The 12,212-nt window shown below is 53.0% G+C and overlaps 1 protein-coding gene across 3 annotated transcripts in view; it reads right to left on the bottom strand.

Annotated features, from left to right (window-relative positions):
* The window catches only part of PAK5 (p21 (RAC1) activated kinase 5), a 195,835-nt gene that overhangs the window by 29,226 nt on the left and 154,397 nt on the right, over positions 1-12,212 (bottom strand). For all 3 annotated transcript variants that reach the window (XM_066546009.1, XM_066546007.1, XM_066546008.1), the window contains exon 2: positions 9,510-9,724. In XM_066546009.1, coding sequence (XP_066402106.1) covers positions 9,510-9,713 — 204 coding nt within the window. In that variant the 5' untranslated portion in view covers positions 9,714-9,724. The remainder of the gene's footprint in view (positions 1-9,509; positions 9,725-12,212) is intronic.

Raw genomic sequence — 12,212 nt, 5'->3', positions numbered from 1 at the left:
CTGCAGAACGTGCAGGGACTGAACTGCACGAAGGGATGAAAGGCAAGGAGCACTGCAGATGCTGCAGGACCCATTTTCTGTGGAAATGCCCTCCACAGCCCTTTGCAGCGGGCTGAAGCACGTGCCCTGAGCAAAGCCACCAGGATGCCCTGCAGGTCACCTCGGCTGTCAGGACACTGCCACATGGACAGGGGTTGGGGATTGCCTGCTGCCACCTGCTGCTGCCAGGCAGGAGCAGAGGCTGCCTGAGCTCAGCTCTCCCTGCCCTGGGTGCTCAGAGGCTGCCTGAGCTCAGCTCTCCCTGCCCTGGGTGCTCAGAGGCTCCCTGAGCTCAGCTCTCAGTGCCCTGGGTGCTCAGAGGCTCCCTGAGCTCAGCTCTCAGTGCCCCGGGTGCTCAGAGGCTGCCTGAGCTCAGCTCTCAGTGCCCCGGGTGCTCAGAGGCTGCCTGAGCTCAGCTCTCAGTGCCCTGGGTGCTCAGAGGCTGCCTGAGCTCAGCTCTCCCTGCCCTGGGTGCTCAGAGGCTCCCTGAGCTCAGCTCTCCCTGCCCTGGGTGCTCAGAGGCTGCCTGAGCTCAGCTCTCAGTGCCCTGGGTGCTCAGAGGCTCCCTGAGCTCAGCTCTCAGTGCCCTGGGTGCTCAGAGGCTCCCTGAGCTCAGCTCTCCCTGCCCTGGGTGCTCAGAGGCTCCCTGAGCTCAGCTCTCAGTGCCCTGGGTGCTCAGAGGCTGCCTGAGCTCAGCTCTCAGTGCCCCGGGTGCTCAGAGGCTGCCTGAGCTCAGCTCTCAGTGCCCCGGGTGCTCAGAGGCTGCCTGAGCTCAGCTCTCAGTGCCCTGGGTGCTCAGAGGCTGCCTGAGCTCAGCTCTCCCTGCCCTGGGTGCTCAGAGGCTGCCTGAGCTCAGCTCTCCCTGCCCTGGGTGCTCAGAGGCTGCCTGAGCTCAGCTCTCCCTGCCCTGGGTGCTCAGAGGCTGCCTGAGCTCAGCTCTCCCTGCCCTGGGTGCTCAGAGGCTGCCTGAGCTCAGCTCTCGCTGCCCTGGGTGCTCAGAGGCTCTCTGAGCTCAGCTCTCAGTGCCCCGGGTGCTCAGAGGCTGCCTGAGCTCAGCTCTCAGTGCCCCGGGTGCTCAGAGGCTCCCTGAGCTCAGCTCTCAGTGCCCCGGGTGCTCAGAGGCTCCCTGAGCTCAGCTCTCCCTGCCCTGGGTGCTCAGAGGCTCCCTGAGCTCAGCTCTCCCTGCCCTGGGTGCTCAGAGGCTGCCTGAGCTCAGCTCTCAGTGCCCCGGGTGCTCAGAGGCTCCCTGAGCTCAGCTCTCAGTGCCCCGGGTGCTCAGAGGCTCCCTGAGCTCAGCTCTCCCTGCCCTGGGTGCTCAGAGGCTCCCTGAGCTCAGCTCTCCCTGCCCTGGGTGCTCAGAGGCTCCCTGAGCTCAGCTCTCGCTGCCCTGGGTGCTCAGAGGCTCCCTGAGCTCAGCTCTCCCTGCCCTGGGTGCTCAGAGGCTCCCTGAGCTCAGCTCTCCCTGCCCTGGGTGCTCAGAGGCTCCCTGAGCTCAGCTCTCGCTGCCCTGGGTGCTCAGAGGCTGCCTGAGCTCAGCTCTCCCTGCCCTGGGTGCTCAGAGGCTGCCTGAGCTCAGCTCTCAGTGCCCCGGGTGCTCAGAGGCTCCCTGAGCTCAGCTCTCCCTGCCCTGGGTGCTCAGAGGCTCTCTGAGCTCAGCTCTCAGTGCCCCGGGTGCTCAGAGGCTCCCTGAGCTCAGCTCTCAGTGCCCCGGGTGCTCAGAGGCTCCCTGAGCTCAGCTCTCCCTGCCCTGGGTGCTCAGAGGCTCCCTGAGCTCAGCTCTCCCTGCCCTGGGTGCTCAGAGGCTGCCTGAGCTCAGCTCTCAGTGCCCCGGGTGCTCAGAGGCTCCCTGAGCTCAGCTCTCAGTGCCCCGGGTGCTCAGAGGCTCCCTGAGCTCAGCTCTCCCTGCCCTGGGTGCTCAGAGGCTCCCTGAGCTCAGCTCTCCCTGCCCTGGGTGCTCAGAGGCTCCCTGAGCTCAGCTCTCGCTGCCCTGGGTGCTCAGAGGCTGCCTGAGCTCAGCTCTCAGTGCCCCGGGTGCTCAGAGGCTCCCTGAGCTCAGCTCTCCCTGCCCTGGGTGCAGCACCCTGGGCTCTCAGTGCCCCTCAAACAAGCATCTCCCAGCCCAGTGTGGCTCTCTGAGCGCAGCCAAGGCAGGGCTGGCTGGGCTGGGTGCCTGAGCCTGGTGAAACACAGGCAGCCCTTCCACACATCTCTGGGGAGGGCATTCACTGCTCACACCTCACTGCCTGTTCTCCACGCCTCCCTCTGGGGACAGTGGCCACAGAACAGGTTCCAGGAGCACCCCAAGGTGTCACCTCCACCTGCCTCCTCCTTCCCAGGCCCCAGGACAGTATGGTCAGTACAGAGAAGGCTTTGGGGTAAAAAGCTGGGCTCAACAAACGAGAAGGAGCTACAAACATCAACAGCCACACGGAGCAGTGATGGAGCCTCCACCTCAGGCAGCAGGCTGGGAGTGTGGCTCATTTTCCAGGACAGGCAAGCCAGCCAGGAGTTACTGGACCAGTGTCCCATAGATTTGTCTTCAGGGACCAACTTCCATGTTAAAAAAAGAACCTGATTATGAGTGTCCTTGGTCAGGATCTAATTCCTGGCTTGTTTCAGGTGATAAAGTGCTACCTGGAGAGTATTCCCAGTCTGGTACTCCCAGAGGAGACCAGATTCAGTCTCTGAAATGCTGGCACCAGAGTGTGGCTCCTTCATGTGTAAACCTTTAGGTTACTGTGGGTTTGAGCTCTAAAGGCTGGTGTGCTTCAGCACCTGTAGACTGTGAGCTCCAAGTTTACTTTCAGTCCTTGTGTACTGCAAAGTTCTGCTCACCCAGGGAAGCTCTCACTACCAGGATTAAAGCTCACCCTTACAAGATTCCTCCAACACTAATATCACACTTACAGCAATTACTCTGTGTTCCAGGAGAGGGATTTTTACTGGCAGCCTCAGTGTTTCTCTAGGATGGCCAGGTCCTGCTTGTAAACCCTGGTGCTGGTGTGCACAGTCCAGCTGCAGACAAATGTACCTGGCTGAACATGGGGGCTGCCATGAAGGACAATATCTTGGCCAAAAAAGGGATGTGAATAATTCACTTTCTGGCACATTAGTTGAACTGAAAAACTGAGGAATATCCTGTGTTTTGAGTCAGTCTGAAATGATAATGATGCTGGTTTTGATTCTCCAATTGATGCTCTAGAAAAACAATGTCAAAACTAGGCTGGATGAAATGTTTCAACAGCAAGGAAGACAAGTGTGTGAAAACGAAAGAGCTGCTGATCAGGAACTCTGCTGTTCAGAAAGCCAGAAACTCAAAACTGTAAAGAAGAACTGAGAATGGATCAGTTAAAGCATCCCAGGGAGAGGTGTTCCCTTTGGAATGGAATGGAATGGAATGGAATGGAATGAAATGGAAAGGAATGGGATGGAACGGAATGGAACGGAATGGAACGGGATGGAATGGAACGGAATGGAATGGAATGGAATGGAATGGGATGGAATGGGATGGGATGGGATGGAATGGGATGGGATGGGATGGAATGAAATGGGATGGGATAGACTGTTTCAGCTAGAAGGGAGCTACAACAATCACTCAGTCCAGCCTCCTGACCAATTTAAAGCCTGGTATTGAGGGCAGTTTCCAGATGACTTTTAAACCCTGACTGTATTGTTGAAATCAACTTCACAGGCAGCAAAAGTGTTATTCTAAAGGACCTACATAAAACATATAATTTTCTGAAATCAGACAATCAGAAATAAACCCAGAGTTTCCTCTGTACATATTAACCTAGTGATAAAATTCTAAAGAACTTCTGAGCTGTGTACTTGCACGGATTCATACTGTGGCTCATTTCTATCTGTACAGTGATTAAATTCCTGCAAGATTACACAAAACTGTCAGCTTGGCTCTTCTCACACCGAGTCAGCCATGGACACTAGATGGCACATTTGCATTATATCCGTGGGGGAACAGAGAGAGCTGGAGCAGCATTGTCACTTACAGACACAGTAAAACAAACGGCACTCACTCATGATCCCTTTGGCAGAAAAGGTTCAACTTAAATGAAATGTGTGGCAGCCTTTTCCTCCAGGAGCACACAGCAGCAAATGCCTTCCTGTTCAGTGACCAAAATAAACTGGAACTGGGGCTGTCTTAGAGGCCAATAGCAATTCTGACAATAACCACTTGCAGATGAAGGTAACAGAGAAAAGCTGTGGCTGGAAGGGACTCCTGCCTCCAGAGCAGGGCTGACATTGAAATCTGACCAGGCTAAAGGGCTCTGGCCACCAAATGTTGTCCTCTCCTTTCCAAAGGCTGAGATCCACAGTCCCCCTGGCTGCTGCCCTGCTGCTCAGCCCTGCTCCATGGCAGAACATGCTCCCTGCACCCAGAGGTGCTGCTCAGCCCTGCTCCATGGCAGAACATGCTCCCTGCACCCAGAGGTGCTGCTCAGCCCTGCTCCATGGCAGAACATGCTCCCTGCACCCAGAGGTGCTGCTCAGCCCTGCTCCATGGCAGAACATGCTCCCTGCACCCAGAGGTGCTGCTCAGCCCTGCTCCATGGCAGAACATGCTCCCTGCACCCAGAGGTGCTGCTCAGCCCTGCTCCATGGCAGAACATGCTCCCTGCACCCAGAGGTGCTGCTCAGCCCTGCTCCATGGCAGAACATGCTCCCTGCACCCAGAGGTGCTGTGCAGCCCTGCTCCATGGCAGAACATGCTCCCTGCACCCAGAGGTGCTGCTCAGCCCTGCTCCATGGCAGAACATGCTCCCTGCACCCAGAGGTGCTGTGCAGCCCTGCTCCATGGCAGAACATGCTCCCTGCACCCAGAGGTGCTGCTCAGCCCTGCTCCATGGCAGAACATGCTCCCTGCACCCAGAGGTGCTGTGCAGCCCTGCTCCATGGCAGAACATGCTCCCTGCACCCAGAGGTGCTGTGCAGCCCTGCTCCATGGCAGAACACGCTCCCTGCACCCAGAGGTGCTGCTCAGCCCTGCTCCATGGCAGAACACGCTCCCTGCACCCAGAGGTGCTGCTCAGCCCTGCTCCATGGCAGAACACGCTCCCTGCACCCAGAGGTGCTGTGCAGCCCTGCTCCATGGCAGAACACGCTCCCTGCACCCAGAACATGTTCCTTGCCCTGCTGGGGACAGCCCCTCACCTGTCCCAGCTGAGGCAGCACTGAACTGCCACTGCAGAACCTGCAGTTAACCACCCAGGGCTCTTTCAGGCTGTGGTTACAGGGAAGGCCCACGAGATGTCAGCAGCCCTCCAGGTCCGGTCCTGGCAGGAACTGTCAGGGAGAAATAAAAATTTGGGAGGCTGAGAAGAGAGGTCAGGACAACGCTGCTTTGCCCACCTGCTGCCATGCCTCTGTACAGTTCTGTATTTCTAAATCCTCCTTCTCCTGCTCAGGCATTTCCCCTGTGCAGTTCCACATGGGGGTTTCTGATGAAAGCTGGATGTTTCTGACTGCTCAAGGGCACACAAGGACCCTCACTCATCTCCTCCCTGAGGTCCTTGACCACTCAGCACCACTGTGCACAGCATCCTCCATCTAAGCAAGGACATGTAAATGTAGGATAAAAATGTCACCTTAAACGAGGCTTGAATGTCAGTGTTGGGAAAATCTGAGAGGCCAAACAGGATGGGGAAGAGAAGTACTTGACTTTTTTCCTTCTGTCTTCATGCACAGCAAACAAAAGCTTTGATTTTCATGTCAGAGCTATTGAAAGGGCCACAACCAATTACTCATTTTCTGGCTTTTTTTTTCTCTTTGTAGGAGAGAGGCTGAAATGCACCAGTAGAAACTTTGAGAAGTTTTAAAAATTAAAGCTGACTCACCAGGATTGGGGTCAAGGATTGAGGCAAAAGTGAGAAAAGCTAAAGTTTTAAGACAAACCCTATAGACCAGACGTGTGAGATAAGAGGATGGAAGGCTGGGAGAGAAGCTGGCAGCCCTGTGGTCAGTCCCCCACTGCAGATTTACTGCAGAGGAAGGGAGAAGCTCATGAGGAGGTCCCAGCAGGTAAAATCCAGTTTTCTTGAAGTCCCTGCATATTCAGCCACCCAAACACTGACAGCTGCCTCCCTCCTTTCTCAAGGACAAACTCAGCACTGTCACTCTCCCGGTGGGAGCCCTGATCTTGCTGAAGGACTGGCTGGATGAAACTACCCAAGGCACCAACAGAAACAGCAATGGAGGCTTGACACACGAAGCAGCACAGAGAAATAAAGGACTGCCCCAGTATGGTATTTCTTCAGGAACAAATGGCATTTTTCCCTGCAGTAACTTGACACAAGTGAGGATGCTCAGCTGTTCCCTGCACCAGGAAACATGGGAAGGGATTTTAACAAGTCTTCAGTGCCTCCCTGCTCCCACTGACAGCAGCAGGCATTGAAGAATGTTAATGGAGCATCTTTACACAGCCAATGATGAGCTCTCTTGGCAAAAATCCCCAGAATAAAGGTTCTGATGTCTGTTTTCCTGCTATTTTGAATGGAGTGGAGATGCATTTGCTTAGTTATTGATTCTGAAGTTTCCAAAAATCAAAGGGTGGTACCGGACTGGAGCTTCTGTGTAGCACAAAGGCAAAGATAAGGCAAGCATATTGTGTGCTGAGAACAAACAGCAGAGCAGGAGCTCCAGTGCACATGGAATAACTGCAGAGCACTGAAGCAAGAGGACCAAGAGGCCTGGCAACAGGATGTCAGCCTTTGTGAAGCCTGTTTGAAGTACAGGCAGACACAGACTGTTCACATTTTTCATGCAGGGATGTTTTCAGTGGAAAATCAGCCTTTTTTCACCCCCTCCTTGTCTCTACCCCTCAAACCTATCAAGATCACTGCTGTTCTATTTTTCATGAAGTTCTCTGCTGTGCTATACTCGCACTTGCACCTGAAATACACAATCCTCTGCTGGGATCTGGGTCAGCCTCACTGAGAAGGGGAATCCCATTATTGTCTCTGGTTGTTTTTGAAATGAATGACTCTGTCCAGTCAGCTCAGGCTGGCATTCAAAGGCTGCCACACGTGTGCCAAAGCTCCAGGAGCCTTTCAGCACAGAGCCAGGGCTGACATCCCCCAGGGTATGTGGGAGCACAGAGCCAGGGCTGACATCCCCCAGGGTATGTGGGAGCACAGGGACAGGGCTGACATCCCCCAGGATGTCTGGCAGAGGTGCAGCAGGGACAGTACTTATGCATTGGTTTTCCCCAAAGGGAGACACTGTGCACCCACAGATCTGCTCTGCAGGCTGGGAGACAAGCAAACAGCCCAAACTGAGAAGGCTGCAGGAAAAGCCTTTCCCTTGCTGTGCCTCAGCTCTGGGTGAAGCCCAGAGGAAGCCAACACCAGTTCTGTCTCAGAACCAGGAATGGGCTGTCCAAGTCTGGCTCTGATCTGTGCCCCTCCTCAGCCACCAAGGAGCACCGCTGGGAGGAACGCTCCTGCCTCACACCACACAGCCGTCAGTACTGAAGCAATTACATGGCACAGGAATTCAGGAGCACATGGGAGCAGAGCTCCAGAGCTGCTGGAGGACCTGAAGCCACAGCATGAGCTAACTGTGGCCAAATGCCTCAGCCTGACTCAACTCTGTGGCGCAGGGCACAGCTGTGCATCTTCCTCTGCCTCACATCATTGCACTAACTGAACTGTCAGCTGCTGAGTGGAACAGAGAAGAGGTCTAAACAGTACTGAGATCTCAGAACCTTTGGTTCCTATCTTCATGAACTGCAAGTGCATTTTAAATCTACAGTTCTCAGTGAAGCTAGGAGTGCCAAATATCCTTTAAAACACTAAATGTACTGGTGCAAGTGCAACATTAAAAAATTCTCTAAATTAAATGTTTATGCTGAACTAGTTTAGCAACATTAAACATTCTCAATTTTAAAGTGACTGCAACTCAGCTTCTCTCTGTAAGTTGAGCTGTATCAAAACAAAGCATGCTAATTCTTAACAAATATACGTTAAGCTGGTATCTTGCAATAGAGTTAAAAGCCAATTCTCAGGTGATATTCAATGCCTCTTAGCTGCTATTAAAACTTTCTAGCAGTGTTATGGAGGCCCATTTCAATCAGTCATATGTAGAGCCCTGACACACAGGCAGAAAAGCAAGAATTTACAGTTTCTTGCAAAGAACCAACAGTGATTTTCTCTACTTCAGAACATGGCAGTTTCCCATCTGGGGCTTGGTCCCTCACTGTGTGTTATTTCAGTGGACATGAACCCAGCTCTGCACACACCCATTTGCAGGCCAAGGCCCAGAGTCATATGATCTTTATAATGCATGAGAAAAGTAATGCAATTTTATACTTTTTAAGCTTAGGGATTTATAGCTCCAGAACTGTAGGAAAGAGAGGATATTTTTGCAAGATAATAAACTCCTTTTTTCTCCCCCCATTTTAAAACATCTTCATGTATTCATGTCAAAACATCCAGAGATATTTCTGGTGTTAAGAAGGGCTGTGGAACAAAGTTGCTCTCCTCCAGCGGCAGGAAGAAGATTACCTACCTTTTTCCTCATTATTCTGGGCCGCTATTATCAGCAAGATATTTTATTACAGCAAAGGAAAAGAGAGAAGAGCTTGATTTTATCCCCATTGTCCTGCAGCAGCAGCCAGCAGCCCTGATCAGCAGGTGATGAGTGCCCTTCCTGAGCAGGCAGTAAATGTAAATTTAGCAAAGAGCACTTAGCAAATGTAACTACAGGGTCCATGCTCTCAGGATTATCTGATTTTCCCTTGCTGCAGGAAAATGCACATGAAAATGAAATCCTAAATTGATTCTGCAGCTGCATGGCAGGGAAAGGTGCATGGCTGGCAGGGCCTGGGATCACCATCACACAGGTGTGATTCACCTGCACGCCAGGATGTGCAGTCCCAGAGAAACTGCACTATCAGGGCCAGTTAATCAGAATCCTGAGCCTGGAATCCTGATGGCTCCCTGCCCGATGCTGCTCTACCCTCTAAGCCAAGTGTCCCCCCGGGCCATGACCTGGGCTGTGTCACTGTCCCAGCCACTGAGGAGCTCAGCTCCATTCCCACCATGTCCCATCCCAGTGGTGGGTGCAGTCAGATCCCTCCCCGAGCTCCCTGCCCAGCTGAACAGGCAATTTAATTTCCTTCCTTTGGTGCACATTTCCCTCCCTCCCTTGCTCCAGCCTGCCTTTGCCTAAAGCACAGTTGCTAAATTAATTACCAAGGAGCTCTGTGCTGCAGAGGAGCAGCGCTGGGGCCTCCTCTGGGGCCTGGGGCGCTTTCCTCTGCAGCCCTGCCAGGCCCGTGACTCAGGCTCTTCAGAGACACTCCCACAACTTTTATACACACAATTCCTTTTTCCTGATAGATGTTTGCATCTGCAGCTCCCTCCCAGCCATGCCTGCCCACTGGCTGCTGGCACTGCTTCCTGAGGGTGCCTCAGGCCAATGAAGGCAGGCTGAGGGCTGCAGGGGGGCAGCAGTACCTTCATAGGAGCCAGCTGGATGGGGGTGATGCATGAGGGATCCACCATGGGCTTGGGCCTGTTGGCTGTGTCTGCCAGCAGGCTGTGCCACTGCTGGGGCAGCCCCGTGAACTTCTGCTCCCGGTGGTCGAAGCCAGTGTGCACCCGGTGCTCGAAGTTGGACGGGCCGGAAATTTCCAGCCTCTTCTTCTTTTTCCCAAACATGGTGGAAAGATCTGCAGAGAAGAAAAAAGGCCACGTGTTTACACTCTCTTGTATCCCTCAGCCACTGTCTCTACTTCACAGGGAATTTTAGTAGATGTCATTAGCCAGCTACTCCATGAAGTTCCCTGCACACACCAAGACCTGTGCGACGCAAGCACTCCCCTGACCTCCTTTCTGGGAGAAGATTTTAACAAATTAACCTCTTCATAATGCCTTATGAAACAAGGAAATTCCCAGGAAAGAAAGCCCCAGGTCCCCCTTTGTACTCCTGTCTCTGCTCATGCTGCAGCCCATGGAAGCTCCAAGCTGGGAGCAATGCCAGCAGCAGGGCATGGCTTTCCTCCAGGGACAGCCCTTGGTAAGGGGTGAGCTGTGCCCTGATACAGGGGGGAGCAAATGCAGGCACAGCTCTGCATCCCTGACAGGGATAAAGGTACTTGCTCATCCCACTGGCACAGGAAATAGCCAATGCCCTCTCCACCTGCAGTAACCCTTGGGCTGGTGGCTCCCAGCCCAATGAATGAAATGAAGCGCAGCCTAACAGTGCTACTGAAGCAAGCTCAGATCTGACTTTCTGGAGGACTCCAGAAATCTGCCGTGCAAGGCAGGGATAAATTGCTGCTCCCAGGGAAACAGACAGAGGTGCTGTTGCTTGTCAGTGACACACTGTCCTGTGCTGGAAAAGCTCTCTGCCTGCTTTCTCCTCCACCCTGCTCTCCGGGCCATTTCAAGCAGGGCTGGCACAGCACTTGAGCAGCATCTGTGTGAAACAGCAGCAGGGTGAGGAGGCTGCTGCTCTTCTATCACACCTGTAAAGGTGCTTCCCTGACTTTGTTCAGGAGGTGGACAGGAGAAGTTCAGAGAAGAAAATATGGTTGTGTTGCTGCTGCAGCTAGGGAAAGATGCAGTGATAAATCAGGTATTTATTCCACCCTCACTGCCTTTTACTAGTTTATCTAAAGATCAAGTCCATTATTTGAAAATTGATTGCTGGCTGCTTTGTAAGTCCCCCCTGTGTATTTGTAGGTGATTGTCTCCTTTGAGCATATTTCTTTTAGACAGGGCAGACTTGCTCCTGTTGGCCTTTCTTCACAGGTGTCATCTTCCACACTCCTCTCTCTGGCTTTCTACCCTACTCTGAACTTCCCAAAGTTCCTGCTCTGTTAACGGGTATCTTCCTCACCCTCCTCTCCCAGAACCTCCAAAAAGACACATATCAAAGTGATTATACTGTAATACAATCACTTTGATATGTGCCTTTTTTCCTTTCCCAGCATCACAATTGTTTTGCTTCTCTTTGGTGCATGTGGGTACCTTGTGGCACTCACAGACACACTTGCAAAGCCACGGTGGCTGCTCTCTCCTCAGAGATTGCCCATTTGAGCCATTACCACCTCAAAGAGCAGCAGCCCCAGGTCAGGCAGTGCCCCAGCAGTGGCAGCCAGTGCAGATCCATGGCCCTGCATCGATCCCATTTGCCCCAGGGACAGGAATCCATGACACTATTGGAGGAACATTTTAAACCATCAGCTCCAGACATGTATTTCTTCCTCTGATCAATGCCAGGGTTTCCCACAGGACTTGCATCCCAAGGCAGCTGCTTGAAGTCCTCCTGAGCTCCAAACAACACTGGGTAACTAAAAGCCCATCAGCTGGCACAGTGTACACTGCTTTTTAAAATGAACAGCACTTTCACTCACCAAGGTAGCCAGCAAGTCACCTCCACTTCACTGCAAAGCCAAGCCAGCCTCCCCTCAGCACAGGCCCCTCCAAAGAACTGTAACATACACAGCAGTCACAAGGGAGCCTCATTTCCCCTCATTGCTCCCAAAGAATGGAAATGGTGCTGCCTGTTCTCCTCAGCTGTCTGAGGATGGGGTTTGGGGCAGCCAAGTCTGTGAAACCTTATGCTCTGGGCTTGTAAGTGTCCTGATTCAGTCCCCACTGATGGGCTGGGTCCTCATACCTCAGAAATGGAGAGATGATTCAATTTTCCCCATAGCTCTACTGATATGACACAAAAAAGAAAACATTTAATCAGGTAGGGAAACAGAAAACATCCCTCCTAAGTGATTCCATGTTCTCCAAGACATCTAAAGCCATTTCAGGAATAACCCAAGTGCTTTGAAGAGGAATGACAGAGCTTTCCAGGATGCTGAATAACGTCTGTGTGGCAGAAAACTTCCGAAATTTGTATCAAGAGCACAAAATGTATGAAAAATTCATTCAGGCACCCACCCATTCACACAAACCAGCAATCCCCTCACAGTTATTAAGAACCCCTAATTTCCTAATGGGATTACTTGGGAAAACATCCCCCAGAGAGGAGGGCAGCCTTGATGAGAGGCCCGGGGAGGAGGGAGGCTGCAGGATGGCTCTGCAGAGCTGCCCCTGAGCACTCACCCTGCACTTAATTCCTCCTGACAGCTTCCAACGTGGCCCTGACCGTGCCAGGGCTCCCAGCAAGTGCCAGCTCTCTGTGCAGCTCCTCCCGTGCCC

The sequence above is a fragment of the Molothrus aeneus genome, chromosome 3 (assembly GCF_037042795.1).
Source record: "Molothrus aeneus isolate 106 chromosome 3, BPBGC_Maene_1.0, whole genome shotgun sequence".
Lineage (NCBI taxonomy): Eukaryota > Metazoa > Chordata > Aves > Passeriformes > Icteridae > Molothrus > Molothrus aeneus.
Note: the sequence above shows the minus strand (reverse complement) of the source record. Positions and strands in the feature narration are given on the sequence as shown.